This window comes from Myotis daubentonii, chromosome 3, assembly GCF_963259705.1.
Source record: "Myotis daubentonii chromosome 3, mMyoDau2.1, whole genome shotgun sequence".
Lineage (NCBI taxonomy): Eukaryota > Metazoa > Chordata > Mammalia > Chiroptera > Vespertilionidae > Myotis > Myotis daubentonii.
Window position 1 is genome coordinate 175,748,229 of NC_081842.1, and position 20,289 is coordinate 175,768,517.

The 20,289-nt window shown below is 40.8% G+C and overlaps 1 protein-coding gene across 1 annotated transcript; it reads right to left on the reverse strand.

Annotated features, from left to right (window-relative positions):
- Positions 1-1,186: 1,186 nt before the first annotated feature.
- Positions 1,187-19,636, reverse strand: L1TD1 (LINE1 type transposase domain containing 1). Its single transcript, XM_059686228.1, has 4 exons — positions 19,536-19,636; positions 9,549-9,645; positions 5,832-6,866; positions 1,187-2,788 (listed from the first exon to the last, which is right to left on the reverse strand). Exons 1-4 carry the CDS (start codon positions 19,634-19,636, stop codon positions 1,391-1,393), a joined length of 2,631 nt encoding a protein of 876 aa, XP_059542211.1. The 3' UTR covers positions 1,187-1,390.
- Positions 19,637-20,289: the final 653 nt, after the last annotated feature.

Consider the following 20,289-nt stretch of genomic DNA (forward strand, 5'->3'; position numbering starts at 1 on the left):
CATGAGGGAGTTCCTTGTGGGACCAACAGTTGTCTGGAGTGTGGTTACATAAATCTACACGAGGCAAAATTACATAGAACTTTATACACATTTGAGTGCATACTGGCCTTAGTGAAGTCTGCATTCTTGTATAGGAGGCTAACTAGGACCCAAAGATATTCTCCCATTGAGCCTCTGGAGGGTTTTGCAGATACCTTGATTTCAGTCCAGCAATAAGATTATGTATTTCTGGCTCCCATAATTTTTAAGGCATCAAGTTTGTGGTATTTGTTATAGTGGCCATGTAAACCTAAAATGTGAGTAAAGTAATACTGATGTCCTGATTCTTATACTGTTCTCTAGTCTTATGTAAGATGTTGCTAGGGGAAACAGGGTAAAGGGTATGTGGGACTGTTGTATTTTTGCAACTTGTTGTTAAATATTTCACAAGGGCAAAAAGTAAAGAGAGAGGGGTAAAACCTTGAAGCCACGAAGAGCAAAGCAATGGAGCGTAGAGAAAGATAATGTGGTGGGTAGTTTTCTGACCCACCCACCTCCAACCCGAATGAAAATGGCCTTCTCTGGTTCTCACTCCATCTGCAAAAGTGAAAATGGCAATCAGCCTTGTTCTGCCTCTGAAGGGCAGGAAGCAGGATGTCCATCTACTGAGGACTCTTATGTTAGGCACAAATATCACCTCAGTACATTTTCAGAAAGCTTGTAAGGAATTAACTAGTTAGAGTAAGAAGCCCGAGACTCTAGAGAAATTAGTAATTTCCCTGGAGCCACACAGAATTAAAAGCTCAAAGCCAGGTCTGCTGAGGCCAGGGCATTTAAAAGAACCATTTTGTGGCAGGTCCTTAAAGACCAGAGTTAGGATTAAGCTGAGAAAGGAGAACCTAGTTTCAACTGCTGGAGAGAGGATACATTTATTTATTTAGGTAAACTGAATATACGGAATGAGCCCTTGTAATAAAAGCCATGAAACAGTTATATCACCTTCTCCTTAATTTCTTCGCGTAAAGCAATTCATAGTATTTATCAATAATTAAAACTGAGAGAAAGCTAATATCTAGCATTAGGGAAGAGATTCAATCTCACCATAGAATGGATTTATGCAATAAAATGTAAAAGTATTTAAGCCAGAATATTTAATAAGCAAATACATATTGAAAGGAAGATAGTTTAATTAAGACTAAGATTCACATTATGATAAATGACAATTTTAATATAGCCTTTAAATTTATCAACATCTAGGTACTATTGGTAATCTTCCTTTCCCCTCATCCCCAAGTATACTGTTAGCTAACCATCTTGTTGGATAAAATTGTGGCATTTTATTTTTGTTTTCCTTCATTTTGGGTGTGGGAAAAAATATATATATTGTATTCTTTACATTGACCCTGGGTTGCTAAAATATATTCTCCAGTGATTCTTTCAAAGAGGGTATGCAAGAAATAAACTTTCTGAATTCTTCAATATAAAAAAATACCTTTGTTTTACCCTCAAAATCAAATGCCAATTTGGCTGGATATAAGATTCTAGGTTTAAAGCCTTTAGCCTCCAGACATCTTATGATACTGCCCCATTTACTTCTAGCATCCAGAGTATCCAATGATAAGTCTGCAGTCATTCTGATTCTTATTCCTCTGTAGGTTACCTGTTTTTTCTCTCTGGAAGCAGCTATGATTTTTTCTCTATCACTGCAACTCCCAAATTTCACCAAGATGTGTCTAGGAGTGGTTCTCTTTTTATCAATTTTACTGGGTATTCGAAAGGCACTGACAATATCCAGACTTGACCGTTTCTTTAGCTCTGCAAAGTTTTCTTCAATTATTTCCTTAACTATTTCCTCTGCTCCATTCTCTTTATTATCTTTTTCTGGAATGCCTATCAAACGGATGTTTGAGCTTCTGGACCTATCCTCTACCTCTCTTATTCTTTCTTTAATTATTATCTGTTTGGCCATTTGCCTTGTATCCTTAGAGAACTCTTCAATTCGATCTTCTAGATGATTTACTTTCTCTTTAAGTATGTCTATTCTAACACTCAGTGTAGATAGCTTTTTATTTCCAGGATGGTAATTTTTAATATCTCTAATCTCTTCTTGTATCTCTCTGAGTGAATGAATTACACTTCTCCTAAAGTTCTCTTCTGTTTCTTGTAGTAAGTCTGTTTCCTTAGATGTTAGCTTACATTTCACCAATTTTTTCTTCTCAGAATCTGAAGCCAAATGAGTACAGGAAAGTTCTTTTCCCTCGACCTGGGAGGTAGTCTCTTCTACCTCCGAGTCCTCTCCTTCTGGCCACGGTGAGTACCGTTCGCTTTCCCACTCGGAGCTTTCTCCCTCCTGTAGCTCATAACACTCTGTCTCTTCAGTTAAAATACTGTCCAACTCCTCACTTTCAGCTCCACGTGCCAGGCTGTAATAGTGAAAGTTCTGTTGGTTACATAATTCTGAGGCCGTTTCTTCCTCCGGTCCCGAAGACTCTTGCCCTTGCTCCAACTCTGAAACCTCTTCCTCCTCCCCTAGCTCCGAGGTCTCTCCTTCCTCCAACTCAGAAGCCTCTCGCTTCAGCCCTGAAGTCTCTCCTCCCTCCTCCAAACCTAAAGCCTCTCTTTCTTCCTCTTCTAGCTCGCAGGCCTCTTCCTCCTCCGGGGCTTCCTTGTCCTGAGACTCTGAAGCCTCTTCCTCCTGAGCCTCTAAGCTTTTCACTTCCTCCGTCTCAGCAACCTTTACCTCTTTAATAAACAGAAAGCTCAGGCCATCACTGGTTGCTTCATACTTTGAGGCTATTAGAGTTTTGTTCTGAAAGTTAAAAAAAAAAAAAATTTGTTAAGGCAGTAAAACCTTTCTTTCACTCTGTAAATTAAATGTGACTGCTATTTGACGATTAGCAAATACCTAGAATATTATTTAAATGATTTGTTCTTAAAGGCTTGGATCCCCAAACAAGTCATGTCTACTGTGATCAACCATCACACCTGCAATGACTTATGTAGTACTTGCAACAGATTTCCGTGAGGTTGTGTATACTGTATTCCTTCTATAGTCCTAACCCTTAGTGCTTCAATAATGACTTGTGTTAGTGAATGGTTGGTTATATTTAGGGAGGATAAAGAGACTTTGTTATCTAACTTTAGAAAGATTAAAAACAATTACAACAACAACAACAACAACAAAAATCCACATTTACCTTTCCCCTCCCAAACAAGCAAATTTAAAGTTTTAAAAAGATCCCAGTTGCAGTTCAAACTCTAGCCATATTAATTACAAGAAAAACATGTTTTGGTTAGGAGTACAGACAGGGTCAATTCATTTTGGATTTGTTCAAATCCAGTCTCCACATTTGTTACCAGTATCTCAGTTTTTCCTCTAAAACAGGATCTGACCATAGCACTACTTTTGTCTGTTGTAAGGGTTAAGAAAGGCAACTTAGGTGCTGAGCTTCAGGCAAGTCTGCAATGTAATGTGGGTTCAACATTTCTTAGAACACTCTTCTTGGCCCTGAGTTTTTCATTCATTGCTGTCTACTGCAGCGGTTCTCAACCTGTGGGTCTTGACCCCTTTGGGGGGCTGAACGACCCTTTCACAGGGGTCACCTAAGACCATTGAAAAACACATATATAATTACATAGTTTTTGTCGTTAATCATTATGCTTTAATTATGTTCAATTTGTAACAATGAAAATAAATCCTGCATATTAGATACTTACATTACGATTCATAACAGTAGCAAAATTACAGTTATGAAGTAGCAATGAAAATAATTTTATGGTTGGGAGTCACCACAACATGAGGAACTATATTAAAAGGTCGCAGCATTAGGAAGGTTGAGAACCACTTGTCTACTGGGAAAGAATGTCCCATTTGTGGCTGGTTGATTCCTATTTGGTCAATATTCCCATCTCCAGAACAGGTTAGGTTCCTTCTGTTTATATTTCCGGGGCACAGCTAATATCTGAGATTAAGTGTTTATTCTTAAGTAGTAAATTTGTGGATCTAAGTGTATCTTCAAATTCTAGACTTTCATTTTGCACAGAGGTTGTACTTGAAAATGTTGGGAGGGCAGGGGAAGTAGGTGTTCTTTTGAAAACCTGTCAAAAATATTGGCTTGCCTTAGCCAGTTTGGCTCAGTGGATACAGTATCAGCCTGCATGCAGACTGAAGGATCCTGGGTTCAATTCCAGTCAAGGGCATATGCCCCAGTTGACTGGGTTGTGGGCTTGATCCCCAGGAGGGGGCATGAAGGAGGCAGATGATCAAAGATTCCCTGTCATCATTGGTGTTTCTATCTCTCTCTCTCCCTTTCTCTCTGAAATTAATAAAAAAAAAAATCTAAAAAATATATTGGCTTAATAATATAGACCACAAACAAATAAAGACATTCTATGCTCATGAATTGCAAGAATTAATATTGTTAAAATGTAATATAACCCAGAGGAATCTACCAATTCAATGCAATTTCTATCAAAACTCCAATGGCATTTTTCATAGACATGCAATCCTAAACTTTACATGAAACCACACACACAAATCTCATATATACAAAGCAAATCTTGAGAAAAAGAACAAAGCTGGAGACATCACACTTAATGATTTCAAACTATATGGTATTGACATAAAAACAGAGTAATGGGGCAAAAATGAACTCATGCATATATAGTCAACTAATGTATGAAAAGCCAAGAATCTACAATGGGCTAAGCATAGTCTTTAACATCTACACTAATAAGAGAGAAACATGTAAATTGGTCACTCCACTATGCCCACCAGCCAATCAGAGTGAGTATGCAAATTAACCCAACAAAGATGAAGGGTTAATTTGCATACACAGGTGGGAGCAAAGACTGAAGACTAAAGAGGCTTTGCTTCTCCGCTGCGGCTGGACCAAAGGCCCAGGTCCCGGAAAACTGGTGCAGGCAGCCAGGGGAAGGAAGGCCTATTGCGTGAGTCTTCATGCAACAGGCCTCTAGTATAAAAGGAAAGAGAGGGAGGAAGAGAAAAAAGAGAATCTCTTCAGGTTACCTTTTAAGATTGAGGTTATAAAAATATTCAGGAAATAAGCTAAAGTGTTTTTAATGAATCAAGTACATGGGGAACATACTCTAATTTGGTGTAAGAAAAGAAAACCTTTATATATTTGAATGGATAAAAGTTAGATATTAACATTAATGAACAACCAGACGGGTTTTAATAAAAAAGTTCTATATGCATTTCTCTGATTGCGAATAAAGAAAACTTAGCAGACTACTTAACACATTAAAAACTGAACCTAGCCTAACCAGCTTGCCTCAATGGTTGAGCACTGACCTATAATCCAGGAAGCCAAGGTTCAATTCCTAGTCAGGGCACATGCCCAGGTTGCAGGCTCGACCCCCAGTAGGGGGCTTGCAGGAGGCAGCCAATTAATGATTCTCTCTCATCATTGATGTTTCTGTCTCTCTCCTCCCATCCTTTCTGAATAAAAATATATTTAGAAAAAGGAAAATGAAAAAAAAATGGAACCTAATTACTTATACTTAATATTTCTGTTCTTATTCCCAGTATGAGGGCTTCGTTAAATTCGTTCAATTCTTTGTTTCATTTTTTCCTTTTAATTATTTAAAAGGTATTAAAAATAAATAAAATAAAAGCTATTGTTCTGGTTTTAGCTTTAAATATTTAGCATATATTTTTTTATCAAAGTCTGGTGTATGTATAATCTCCTCTCAAATTATTCACTCTTACTTTTCCCAAAGTTCCAACACCACCAATTTAATCATTACTTTTAACACCTCTCACTTTTATCAATTTCTTAAAAATTGCTTGGAAGACCAACTAAATAAGCTCTACAGATTTGTATGCTTACCATTTTTTCTTGAATCCCATATCTTCTTCCTCCTTTCTTCCTGTTTTCATTTTCTGGGAGAGCCCCTTTCAGTAATTCTTTCATAAAAGATTTTTGGCTGATAAATTTCCTGAGGCTTTGCATGTCTGAAAAAGTCCTGATTTCACCATCACATTTAAATGCTAACTTAACTTGGCATAAAATTTTTGGTTCAAAATCATTTTCCCTCAGAATATTGAAGACATTACTCCATTGCTTACTAACGTCCAGTGTTGCTGATGAAAAGTCTGCTGCCAATGTTAGTATTGCTCCATCTTCTTTAGAGGCTTTTAGAACTTTCTCTTTATTTTTGAAGTTCTGAGGGATGTTTTCCTCTCTCGTTTCTTTGACCAATACATCCTCCCAATGCTCTTGACCCTCATCCTCTCCTGTAACTTCTATATGAATGTTGCAATTTCTACTTGTGTCATCTATATTACCTATGGCTTCTTCCATATTTTCTATAACTTTGTGATTTTGTGAATCATCCATGGACAATTCCTTACCTTGGTTAGTATTGTAGTCTTCACTTTGGTCTAATTTGCTACTGAGTTTAACTATTTCACTTCTTTTATCCTCAATATAGTTTTCTCTTTCTATTTTCTCTACCAATCCTGTTTTTATTGATGTGATATCTTTTATCTGTTGCCACTCTTTTCTGGTACTGGGGTTCTTTGGATTTTTCAGTTCAAGCATTGTACTTTTAACTCCTAAATTTTCCTTTAGTTCATTTATAAGAGATTCCCTTAACTCTACAACCATTAAGTCCATATTTTCCATCAAGACTTTAAACTTATTCATAATAACTGCTGACATGTCTTTGTATTTTAAATCCAATAACTGAACCATCTCAGTTTCTATCAACTGAATCATTTCCATGTGGAAGCTGCTTTCTAGTTTCTTTGCAAGTGCAGGAATTTCTGATTGTACACTGTACATGGTGAATATGTTATCAAGACTGGATTGTCTTTGTTTCCTGAAAAGTAATTTTGTTCTTGCACACCTGCTGGATTTCCCCTAAAATCTTTTTACAAAATCATCTGAAAGATAAAAAAATAAAGAACTGTTTAATGAAAAATTCTTTTACAGTGAAACCCCATGCAAGTTAAGACCTGAATGTACTAAATCATCCAAACAGTAGCTAAATAGAAACTGACTGGTTCTCCATACCATTAACTTTCTGTTAGTATTAAATAGATTAATTACAAGAAAATATTTTTTAGAAGTGCAGTATACCAAATTTTGAAAATCTAAGGTGATTTGGATGGAATCTTACACAAATGAAGCCCCCTTTTTGACTGAAGAGATTCACATTAACACTTTTTTTCAAAACCAGCTGTCAAGTCAATTCGTATTATTTTCTATGGTGCAAATATTTAGACACTAGAAGCCGGGTGCATGAAATTTGTGTGTGTGTGTGTGTGTGTGTGTGTGTGTGTGTGTGTGTGTGTGTGTTGGTTGGTTGCTCAACCCCAGACTGCAAAAGAGCCCTCAGGGGATGTCCGACTGCCACAGAGGCTGGAGAGACTCCTGCCACTGCTGCTGCGCTTGCCAGCAGTGAGCCCAGCTCCTGGCTGAGTGCACTGACCACCAGGGGGGCAGCTTCTGCATTGAGCATCTGCCCCCTGGTGGTCAGTGCATGTCATAGTGACTGGTTGTTCCGTCATTTGGTTGATTTACATATTAGCCTTTCTTTATACAGGATATCCTGCAGGAAGTAGAATTAAATCCCATGCCTCCTCCCACTTAACACAGGCCCTATTTTTGCTTGAGGAAACTCTTAGTTTGTTCATTTTTGCGTTTCATCATTCCACTATACTGCAGAAGTGCCAAACCTTTAACAGGTTAAGCACCCAGCCTGTTTTGTCTTCCCGGACGAAAAGTATCCTGTCAGTCACCGGTGACTGATATGGTGCTTAATGTGTTAAAGAGAGAGACCACCCCCATTCCTTGATGAGAAGTGGGAAAGCACACTGCACACTTTGGACAATACCTGGGATACCAGTTCCCAAACCTCCCTCTGCAAAGCCTCAAAGATAATCAAGTTTTACCAATTGAGTTTACTGCTGAAGTACTAACAATTATGCCACCTACTGATTCATCATAGTTGTCAAGACCCAAAATGCTTGAACTTGCATATTTAAAAAGAAAAACTGCACCTCTTTATGAGGATTCAGTGACTTATAGGAAGGAAACTAGGGTAAATAAACTGTAGCTGTTATTAAAAAGCACCTAATGTTTACAGAAAAACTTCCCAGACTTGAGTCATCTGACATATTCTTTAAAAAGCCAGTTATATAAAAAGTAGAGCCCTAATTGGTTTGGCTCAGTGGATAGAGCGTCAGCCTGCGAACTCAAGGGTCCCAGGTTCGATTCCAGTCAAGGGCATGTACCTTGGTTGCAGGCACATCCCCACTGGGGAGTGTGCAGAAGGCAGCTGATCGATGTTTCCCTCTCATCGATATTTCTAACTCTCTATCCCTCTCCCTTCCTCTCTGTAAAAAACACAATCAAATATATTAAAAACAAAACAAAACAAAAAACTAGAGGCCCAGTGCACAGATTGGTGCCCTTGGGGGGGGGGGGGGGACGCATTGCCTGTGAGGATTGGCCCACTGTGGGAGTGCCACGCATCCCGGTCAGCCAAGTGGCTGTGGACCTGCCCTCTGAGCAGCTGCTCCCGCTGTGGGTCAGCCGAGCAGTGCTCACTGTGGGAGTGCACTGACCACCAGTGGGAAGCTCCTGCGTTGAGTGCCCCCTGGTGGTCAGTGCACATCATAGCAACTGGTCAACCAGTCATTCTGGTTGTTCTGCCATTTGGTCGATGAGCTTCTATATATATAGATGTGACTGAGGAAGGAACCAAGATGGTGGCATAGCTAAATGCTGGTACTCGCAGGTTCCCACAACCACATCAAAATTACAACTAAAATACAGAACAACCATCATTCAGAACTACCTGAAAGCTGGTTGAATGGAAGCCCTACAACTAGAGAAGTAACGAAGAAAGCTGAAACTGGTAGGAGGGGCGGAGATGCAGAATGGGATGGTACTATACCCACATGTGCCATTTTTTTAACTGGGAGACTGTCTCTGTGGAGGCCATCGGTGAGGAGCAAGGGGTCCCAGCCCCACACCAATCCCCCAGCCCAGTGTTCCAGAACTGGAAAAGAGAAGTCCAAACAACTACAGGCTATAAAAACCAGTGGGGATTGTGGCTGCTTGACATGGAGGTGGCTAGAGATAAAGGTATTTCATTAAAAGGCTGGCACACAAATTTACTTGGACTCCCAACACCAGGTGGCTTTGGGGGACCCCAACACATACAGGGAGGTAATGGATTGGCTGGTATTGGAGCAGGAACTCAGGGGCAGCTTTCTCCCAGACAGGGGTCATTGTTCCTATGCTGGGACCTCCTGTCATAGAGCTCACTGGCAGCCACATCTGACCTGGATGGAGCATTAGCCCGAAGCACACTGTTTCCTCCATCCTGGGGATACCCTGAGAACCTGCCCCACCCAAACTGTTTACAACAGCTTTTCCCTATAAATGGCCTGTCCTGACTCAGGCTCCAGATTTTGCTAAAATCTCTCAAACAAGCTGCAGCCGGTGACAGCATGCCACCAGTGGGGTCTATCAATAAAAGGCCCAAGACCTGGCACTAGCACCTGCCTGCCTTGCTTCACAACTGGGACTCACCTGGGCACCTCTAAACCCAATACAAAAAGCATCACTCTGCAGATCCCTCCGTAGCTCCTGCAGGGTGGCCCCAGGCAGTGGCCGACTTTGCACTTCCCTGTAGGAACCACAGCCAGTATACCCAATGAACAGCTTGAGGCCATAGCAGATTACAACTCTACCCATCCACAAGCAACACACTAAAGAGGCAGGCTCAGTGAGTACTAAAGCCCCACTGAGGCAAGTTCTGCTTCATAGGGGTGTTTCCTGCACAGCAGCTCTCCCACTGTAAGCTGGTCCTTATAGCCAATTGGCCTGGAGGTCAATTCCTCTCAGTGAGGCCTACAGCAATTAAGTCTCACCTACAACAAGATTGTGCTCACAGCCCACAAAGAGGCACACCTAGAGTGCCCATCTCAGGGCAACAAATACATATCTATGAACAATTGAATCTAAAAATCAAAAAAAACGAATAAGAAATCTAATGATCAAAATTAATTGGGGAGGCTGAGCCACTGGGCCATACAGGACATCCACTACACAAAAGCCACTCTACCAAGTCCAGGAGACATAGCAACTCTACCTACTATATAGAAACAAACAGGTAAGCAGCCACAAAGAAACATATCACAAGTGAAAGAAATGGAAGCAAGCAAACTATTGAATAGAGTTCAAAACCATGGTTATACTCAAGGATCTACATGAGACTTTCAAGGATCTTAGTGAGAATGTCAAAGACAAAAAAGGACCAGTCAGAAATTAACCATACACTAACTGAAATAAAGAACAATTTACAGGGATTCAATAGTAAATGATTCTGAGAATCAAGTCAATGATTTGGAATACGAGGAAGCAAAAAACACCCAATCAAAAGAGCAAAAAGTAGTAAGAATCCAAAAATATGAAAATAGTGTAAGGAGTCTCTGGAACAACTTAAAGTGTACCAACATTTGCATTATGGGGTGCCAGAAGGAGATGAGAGAGCAAGGTATTAAAAACCTATTTGAAGAAATAATGACAGAAAACTTCCCCTACCTGGTGAAGGAAAGACAAATCCAGGAAGCCCATAGAGTCCCAAACAAGAGGAACCAAAGGAGGCCCACACCAAGACCACTGTAATTAAAAAGCAAGAGTTAAAGACGAAGAGAGAATCTTAAAAGCAGCAAGTGAAAAGCAGTTAATTACCTATAAGGGAGAACCATATGACTGCCAGCTGATTTCTCAATAGAAGAGAGTGGCAAGAAATAGTCAAAGTGATGAATAGTAAGGACCTACAACCAAGATTGCTCTACCCAGCATAACTCTCATTTAGTATTGAGGGGCAGATAAAGAGCTTCACAAACAAGAAAAAGCTAAAGGGAGTTCATCACCACCAAACCAGTAGTACGTGAAATGTTGAAGGGTATTCTTTAGAAGTGGAAGAAGATATAAAAATATGAACAATAAAATGGCAACAAATACATATCTATGAACAATTGAATCTAAAAATCAAAAATAAACGAACAAGAAATCTAATGATCAAAATTAACTGGTGAATAACATAGAATCAGAGGCCTGGAAACATAGAATAGACTGATGAATCTCAGAGAGCAGGCAGGGGCAGGAAGAGACTAATCAAAGATCTTACCTATGAACACAGACAGTATGGTGGTGAAGATCTGGGGAGGTGCAGGAACTGGGTGGAGGGGGACAATGGGAGGGGACATGTGTAATGCTCTCAACAATAGAATAAAAAAAGAAAGAAATGAGGTATCAAGCCTTAAAATATGGAGGATCCTAAAATGCATACTAAATGAAAGAAGCCAATCAGAAAAGACTTCTTTAGCAGTTAACTACTAAAGGGATACAAGTATTTAAATTCTGAAGTAATGCATAAATCTGCCCTGGATGGTGTGCTGAGTGGTAAGAGCATTACCCTGTGCACCAAAGGGTCACAGGTTCAATTCCACATCAAGAGCACATACCTGGGCTGAAACCAGTTTGGCTCAGTGGATAGAGCGTCGGCTTGCGGACTGAAAGGTCCCAGGTTCGATTCTGGTCAAGGGCATGTACCTGGGTTGCGGGCACATCCCCAGTAGGAGATGTGCAGGAGGCAGCTGATTGATGTCTCTCTCATCGATGTTTCTGACTCTCTATCTCTCTCCCTTCCTCTCTGTAAAAAATTAATAAAATATATTAAAAAAAAAAAAAAAAGAGCACATACCTGGGCTGCAAGTTCCATCCCTGGCCTAGTTGGGGTGAGTGTGGGAGGCAACTGATTGATGTGTGTCTTACAATTCCCCCCATCTCTCTTCCCCTCCCGCCTCCCATTTTCATCAATGGAAAAAATATCCCAGGCAAGGGATAATCCTATATAACAAAAGCCTAATATGCTAAGTGTCTGATCAACCATTCAACCAATCAAAGTATAATATGCTAATGATATGCTAAGGCTGCTCAACAGCTCGCTATGTTGTGCACTGACCGCTAGGGGGCAGATGCTTCAACCAGTAGGTGAGCTTGCTGCTGGGGTTCAACCAATCAGGACTGAGTGAGACACACCCTGGAGCCCTCCTGCAGTCCCTCCCCAGCCCCGATCGTGCACCAGTGAGGTCAATCAGCCTGGCCTGCACCCTCTCACAATTCAGGACCCCTCGGGGGATGTTGGAGAACCGGTTTTGGCCCTATCCTGCAGGCCAGGCCAAGGGACCCTACTGGTGCAAGAATTCATGCACTGGGCCTCTAGTAATAATAAAACTCACCAATCACAAACCAAAGGAAATTTGTAAAGACAATGTCAAAAATAACTACTTGTGATACACAGTGTAAGTAGTGCTTTGAAAGGGATTTATGGACCTAAAATATTAAAAAGGTGGAAAGGATAAAAAAATCGAGTTAAATTGCTACATATAGATAATAATATGGACCCCAAAATGTGAAAATATTAAACTAAACCTCTGGGACAATTGATCGAACTATTGAGAAAGGGTATAAATAAATGACACTATGAACAAAAAAGGACACAGGTACAGATAAAGTATAGTTCAAAAACAGGAGCATTATTAAACTTTCCCAAATAAATTAAAAAGTTGAGAAGCAACTTTTATTGTAATATTACCCAAACTCTTCCAGAGATCAGCACAAAGGAAATATTTTAATACTCTATGAGGCCAGATTAACTTCAACAAATCAGAGGAAAATGAGTTTTCCTCAAAAACATAAAAACAAAAATCTTAAAAATAGTAGCAAATAAAAACAAATAGTATTTTAAAGGCTATATACCAAGATGAAGTTGGCTTATTCAAGAATGAGAGAGTTGCTAGAAAACTAAGGGGTTCCTCAAAAACTTAACATAGAATTTCCATATGATCTAGCAGCTCCACTTCTACTATTTATCCAAAAGAATTAAAAACAAGGACTAAGTTATTTGTACACTGATGTTAACAGCATTATTCACAGTCAGTAGCCAAAGGTCAAAGCAACCCAAGTGCCCTAGTGCCCTTCAAAGGATGAATGGATAAACATAATGTTATATATATATAATATTCTTTAGTCTTAAAAAGGAAGGACATTCTGACACATGCTGCAACATCTTTGAACCTTGAAGACATTACACTAAGTGAAATAAGCCAGTCACAAAAGGACAAGTATTGTATGAGTTCACTTATGAGGTGCCTAAACAGTCAAATTTACAGAGAAAGTAGAAATGATGTTGTCAGGGGCCAGGGCGGGGAGGAATGGGATAAGGAGATAGTGTTTAATGGGTACAAAGTTTCAGGTTAAAAAGATGAAAGTTTTAAAGATTGGTGGTGGTGATGGTTGCACAACAACGTGAATGTATGTAATACCACTGAATTTAAAGTCTTAAAGTGAGCATTATTTATGATAAAAATAACTCAAAGTATGAGTGACAGGAGGTGAAGGAAAATGTATATTAAAGATCTTACATCAGGAAAAGGTCAAAAAAGGAAAGATAAAAACAACTACTAATAAGTGATCAATGTTACTTACATGCACATTTCATGCCTCTTTATGAAATAAACTAAAAAATTCAGCATCCTGAGCTGCACCTGAAGCTAATCCAAGAGACTACGAGGAAGCACACCCAGAAAAGTGCACAAGGTAAGCAGGACCTTCTACAGGGCCGCCAGTACTTCCGTGACAGGGTGAGGGGCCTCTTCCAGCTTAGGAGACAAGGAGAACTGTGTGCCCCTTATTTGGATCTCGGTTTGAATAAATCAATCGTACAAAAGTAGAACATTTTTAATATAAATTGAGTATTAAATTATATCAAGGAATATGAATTTCATTAGCTGTTAATATTGTATTATTTATGAAAATGTCCTTATTTTTAAGATAGATACTGAAGTTATTAAGGGTGAATTGACACGATGCATGAGATTTACTTTAAAAGATTTCAGAAACGCACACACACACACCCCCCAATAGATGAGGTTTATGGGGAGATGCTTGTTCCTGAATCTGGATGGTGGGTTTGGGAATTTCTCCTTTTGCATACCTGAAAGTGCTCCTAATTTTTAAAAAAATTTCGCCCTAACCGGTTTGGCTCAGTGGATAGAGCATCAGCCTGTGGACTCAAGGGTACCAGGTTCGATTCTGGTCAAGGGCATGTACCTTGGTTGCGGGCATACCCCCAGTAGGGAGTGTGCAGGAGGCAGCTGATCGATGTTTCTCTCTCATCGATGTTGCTAACTCTCTATCCCTCTCCCTTCCTCTCTGTAAAAAATAAATAAAAAATAAGTAAAAAAATTTAAAGTTTTAAGGAAAACCACTGAGCTCTCCTGACTGAAACACAGACTGCTCTGTATGTCCTACAACAGATATTCAGCCAGTAGATAATGTTTTTATCCCTCTCCCTCTGTCTAAAAATCAAGTTAAAAAACATTTTTTAAAAAGGCACAATGGTCAAAAAGTATGAGATAAAGCACAGAAAAAATTTCAGTTATGATCATCCACAAACAAATATCTTTATGCACCAAACAATGTGACTAAATAAAAAATAAAATAAAGAAAAGACTAAGGCTGAGAAAAAAACAGAAATTTAAAAGTATGAAGAATAAAATCAAAAGCCAGAGAAAGAAAATTTCAATGTAAAATTAAGCATGAGAAAGGCGCCAGCACAAGGATATTAAAACACATTTGCAAATGTATGTTAATTAAAAAAAAAAAAAAAGCTAGATAAAATAAAACTGCTCCAAAAAATAAAAACAAAAACGTCATCAGGTTAATATTATAAAGAGAAATCAATAAAATGTTCAACAATTTAAAAGGTCCTATGTTTACAAGTTTCCATTTAACTGTATATAGAACAGATAATTTACATTAAATACTTCTGCATAAAAGCTATGAGTGTATAGAGACATATATATTGGCGAGGATGTCCTCAGCATATGAAAGAAAAAAAAACTTGAAATATGCTCGATTTTATTAGTGATAGGAATACAAACAAAAACAGATTCCAGTTTTTGAAAAAAAATTGATTACAGCCAGTGCTTAGGCAAATCTTATCTACCCTTCCACCTTGAAAAGGGCACTGATAATTATCAGAATCTTTTGGAAATTAAAATATGAAATGAATGTCATTAAAGGTAAAAGAAGTTAACCCTGACCCCAGGATATTTTCCATTGATTTTTTTTTTAAGAGATAGTGGAGTGGAAGGAGGGGTGGGTAGAGAGAAACATAGATTCGAGAGACACATCCATTGGTTGCCTCCAGGTTCAAACCCCCACCTGACTGTGGAAGAAGCCTGCAACGGAGGTACATGCTCTTAGCTGTGAATTGAACCCTCAACCCTTTGGTCCATGGGCCAAGGTTCTAACCACTGAGACAAATGAGCCAGGGCAAGATAAAAGAAGTTAAAGTTAGTATTTTTCTATATTCTCCCCTAAAATCAGAAAAAACCTGGGCACCTGTATGTAGTGAGAGAAGCCACACAAACTCAAGGTAGGGGGAGCGGGGCAGCAAGTTCAGAGGGGAAAATACACTAAAAACAGACTGCCCATTTTATTTCCCGGCTGCCTATTTTAAAGTTAATTCACCTAAAGGAAATGCAAGTAGATGATCAACATATAAAAAGACAGCTCAGCCACAAGCCAAGGACATGCAAATTAAAAACCGCCTTTTATACTACCCAGGAGATTAAGAGAAAATTTACCCCACCCACCCCCATGCCTTGGGTGTTAGAACTCTTAAATCTTTCTCACTCTAGTTCTCTCTGGTCTGCAAAGTTTGCCCTCCTGTTGTAATATTGTTAGAATAACTTCTTAAAACACAAACCAGAGCTCACCACTGCATTGATTAAAGACTCTGAAGTCTTCTTTGATGGCTTCCAAGCCTGACCCGAAACTTGCCAACTTTGTCCAGCCTAGGAGGGTAGACCTTGCTTTCCACCTCTATTAGGGATTCTCACCCAGAGCAGATAGAATTTCAGGGCATCTAGGACCTTGGGTGGGACAGAGACCACCCTTTTATTTTTAGTTAACTCTGACTGCAATTCAGTATTTAAATTCAGTTATTAAAATAATAAATTTGAGATATAAAACAGGTGAGCTTCTTAACCTATTATTTTAACAAGATTGAGTGGTGGTCTAAACTGCTTTAATTCTGAGAGTGTAAAACTGCTTCAAGATACTTGCAACAACTGTAATATGGAATGAAAATCCCTGTGGTTTCCAGTGGTGACAGAGTCTTGCTTTTCTGCTAATAACGCCAACTACCAGACTGCCTAAGTGCAAGGTTAAGGACACCTCTCCCTAAATTACCCGCTGTAAGACTCATTCCTCCTAAGTGCCAAGGTCCATTCTCACTCTACGCAAGCCCGAACAGGCCCACTCACCCTCCACTTTTACCCCCCAGAAAGATAATTACTTTAATATTATCTATCATTACAAAATGTTATATCTCACATTAGAGTGATAGTATAGTAAATAGTAAAGTTAAAATTTAAATCATGAGCTCACGCCGTTTGCTCAGTCAACGGTCAAGGGCCCGGATCACCGTTGCAGGCTCCTCCCCCTCCCCCTTCCGGGCCCTGGTCAGGGCGCGCGCAGGAGGCAACCAATATGTTTCTCTGTATTTCCCTCTCTCTAAAGTCAATGGAAAAATATCCTAGGGCGTAGATTTAAATAAATAAATAAATAAATAAATAAATAAATAAATAAATAAATAACCACTTAAAAAATTTAAATCATGAAAACAAAACAACGGTAATTTAAAACAACATACAAAATACTGTGATCTTCTTCACCTACTTCATTTTTTAAAGAATCATTTTAAAATCGGAGGTAATCACAAATTAGAAGTGTTGCAGATGCAATACAAAAAAAATTTTAGATTTGAAACATTTGGGCATAAATTGCTGATCTGCTCGGTCTTCATTACCTAACACTTTCAGCGCGCATTGCCTACACACGGACATTCTCCCTCACCACCAGCAGGCAGTGGCCCAAACCAGGACCTTAGCGCAGACACACTGCGCCCCTCCCATCGCCCGCCCTTCAGGCCGCAAGCCCCGCATCTCGGGTGCATCTCGGGTACTTACCCACCGAGGCCCGCGGCCTGCAGGTGAGCCCTCCGCAGAGCAGCGCCGGCCTCCTGCACAGCTGCCTCGCAGGGCCTGAAATTCAAGCAGAGCTCATGGCATATCATGCAAAGTCTAAGGCTTGATACATAGAAAACTCACCCCATTTTTATGCAGGAAAACAAGGTACTTCTCCCACCACGTGTTTGTTTGCATGAATGCGATCATAGCAAAGATGCCCCAGGGAGTTAGCAACTGAGTCGGGGAGCGGAGTGAGGAGGGCTGCGGGGAAGGGACACGGGAGGTGAGCGAAGGGACAAGGGAGGAGGGTGGTCTCCTTGTGCTAGTTGGGTCCATTTTCCAAGACCTTTTGGCAGTCAACATGTATTTTTTGTCATTTGAAAATAAATTCGATCAATTTTTCTCACAATGAAGGAAATAAAGAAAAAAGTTACTACTTCCAAATCGATTTCCCAGTCAGATAAAGAAAATACTCGGAAGAGCTTGGAGATGGAAGTTCAAGGCCTCTCACATCCAGGCGATGGAGATGCGCTGAGAATCCAGGTCCGCCTGGCTCCGTAGCGCCTAGTTATCCCATTGTTGCCAAAAGACACTACTTTCCTCGCCCTCTTTTTTCTTCAAAGCTAGTGCTCAAGTACTTCCTCGTTTCCTTGCCCTCATTTGCGCCCCATGGCTCTGCTATTTTAACATCCCGCTTTCCGCGTGGGGGACGGTTAGGAAGATGCCTTCCTCACTTGCCAATGAGGAACAGAACCTGTTGTAAAGCTGGGGCCCAAGGTGGCCCCCAACCCCGCGGCCCCACCGCAGCCCGCCTTACCTGGAGAAGGAACCGACCTAGGGATGGAGAGGCAATGAGGTGAAGAGCAATGAGGATTGACTCACAACCCGCGGCTGGCTCCTCCCTTCCTTATGTAGCGACCGAAAGTCCCGAGGCCCAATCCTCCCCCCCCCCCCCCCCCCACAACCTACACTCCCTAGTCCCCTCCTCAGGAGCTCGGATCCAGCCCTGAAGCCATCTCCGACCGCCACCAGGATTCCCAGCGCCAATTCCACGCCGCCTGGGGCGGAACCTGCCCCACCCATCCCCCCCTGACTCCAGGCTAAGGTCTCAGTGAAGGAAGCACCACTCCTCCGCCTTAACCCCAGGGGTTCTTGTTGATTCCTCAGTTTCCTGAAATCCCCACCTTTAATCATTGCCAAGCCCTTGAATTTGTCCTTATCTGCCTCTCCCTGGCCCCAGCCTAGTCTGAACCCATCATCTCTCACCTGGATCACTGAACTCAACAACTAGTCTCCTCGCCTCTTCACTGGCCTCTCTGCAGTCCTTTCCTCCAGGTAATACCTCTCAGTGGTTTCCATTTCAATTAAAAAATCCTAACTCCGCCAAAACCGGGTTGGCTCAGTGGATAGAGCGTCGGCCTGCGGACTGAAAAGTCCCAGGTTCGATTCTGTCAAGGGCATGTACCTGGGTTGCGGGCACATCCCCAGTAGGAGATGTGCAGGAGGCAGCTGATCGATGTTTCTAACTCTCTATCTCTCTCCCTTCCTCTCTGTAAAAAATAAATTAAAAAAAAATCCTAACTCCTCATTCCATTCCCATCCTTTCCCTTCAACACTGTGTAAGTACTACTCCCTGTGATAAAAACAAGCTCCTGCCTGCTCTTCAGAGACAGTGAGACTCCTGCCTCAGTGCCTTTGCACCAGCGGTTCCCCCAGGAAGAACTGTTTCCCTAGTTCTCTCACAGCTGACTGCTTTTCATTCTCAGGTGTCAGGTCAAATGTTCACTCCTCTAGGAAGCCTCGCAGGCCATGCTTTTAAAGGAGCCACACACACCATTCCATGACTTGTTAAAGAACACATTCAACTGAGTAAATTTGAAAATTCAATTGACTTTAAGTGATTGATGAATTGATAGCATCCCATCTAGCAATTCAAAGGGGGCTCTGATGAGTTGTACAAAACAAAGTTTTTAGAAGGAAGGAAGGAAGGAAGGAAGGAAGGAAGGAAGGAAGGAAAGAAGGAAAGAAAGAAAGAAAGAAAGAAAGAAAGAAAGAAAGAAAGAAAGAAAGAAAGAAAGAAAGAAAGAAAGAAAGAAAGAAAGGGAGAAAGGGAGAAAGGGGACAAAGAAATTAAAATGGGTTATTTCAGGCGATGGACTCCTAACCTTAGGGGAAGGTCGGGGATCATATAAAGAAGATTACCTTACTAATGTTGATCAGTGTCCCAAATAGCTTCTATTTCTTATATATTTAAGGCCCGTCACCTATGTCGAGGTGCGGGGGAGGGGGGTCCCCATATAGGTGCTGCTCCTAAGTGGGACATGCACAGGTGGTCTGGACCATCCGCTTGAGGCTTGTGCCAGTACCTTCTGGTCAGACACTTTCACAGAGACAGCACCGACATCTGAGCCGAGCCGGAAAAATTACACAAACACGTTAGATGCAAGCACACAGGGGGGTTATTTACCAGTTCCTGATGGGTCTCAGACGCTGGGAAGGATCCACCCGGTGATGCTCGCTGATACACACAAAGGGGTAGATGGCGCCTTTGGCTTCTGGCTCTTTCATCGATCCACAGTTAATTGGGCAGAGTTTCGTGCTGGGAACCGAGACGTGAGCACACACAGGACCTCACGCTCTGGTGACGAGAGCTAAGCGCTGCTGGGTCGATCAGACTATCTGGTTATATACCACTCTGTAGGCGTGGACTTCGTTGGTTTGTGTGTTATCAGTGGTTGCCATGTGTGGATCCACCCGGAGTCTGTTAATCTATGGGTGTGTACAGGCTTTGGGCGTTCCCATCAGATAGGTCAGTGATGGTGAACCTATGACACGCGAACTCATTTTTTTGGTTGATTTTTCTTTGTTAAATGGCATTTAAATATATAAAATAAATATCAAACTATAAGTCTTGCCGAAAACGGGTAGGCTCAGTGGATAGAGCGTCGGCCTGCAGACTGAAGGGTCCCAGGTTCGATTCTGGTCAAGGGCATGTACCTTGGTTGCAGGCACATCCCCAGTAGGAGATGTACAGGAGGCAGCTGATCGATGTTTCTCTCTCATCGATGTTTCTAACTCTCTCTCTCTCCATTCCTCTCTGTAAAAAATCAATAAAATATATTTTTTAAAAAATATATATGTCTTTGTTTTACTATGGTTGCAAATATCAAAAAATTTCTATATGTGACATGGCACCAGAGTTAAGTTAGGGTTTTTCAAAA

Excerpts from the sequence above, each read along its gene's own strand:
- L1TD1 (XM_059686228.1), bottom strand. The coding sequence starts at position 19,636 with ATGAAAGAGCCAGAAGCCAAAGGCGCCATCTACCCCTTTGTGTGTATC. Across the intron at positions 9,646-19,535 it reads CTGAGACCCATCAGGAACTG|GGAAGTGCAAAGTCGGCCAC; the intron begins GTAAATAACCCC and ends TGGTTCCTACAG. Across the intron at positions 6,867-9,548 it reads TTGGGTTTAGAGGTGCCCAG|GGGAAATCCAGCAGGTGTGC; the intron begins GTGAGTCCCAGT and ends AAAAGATTTTAG.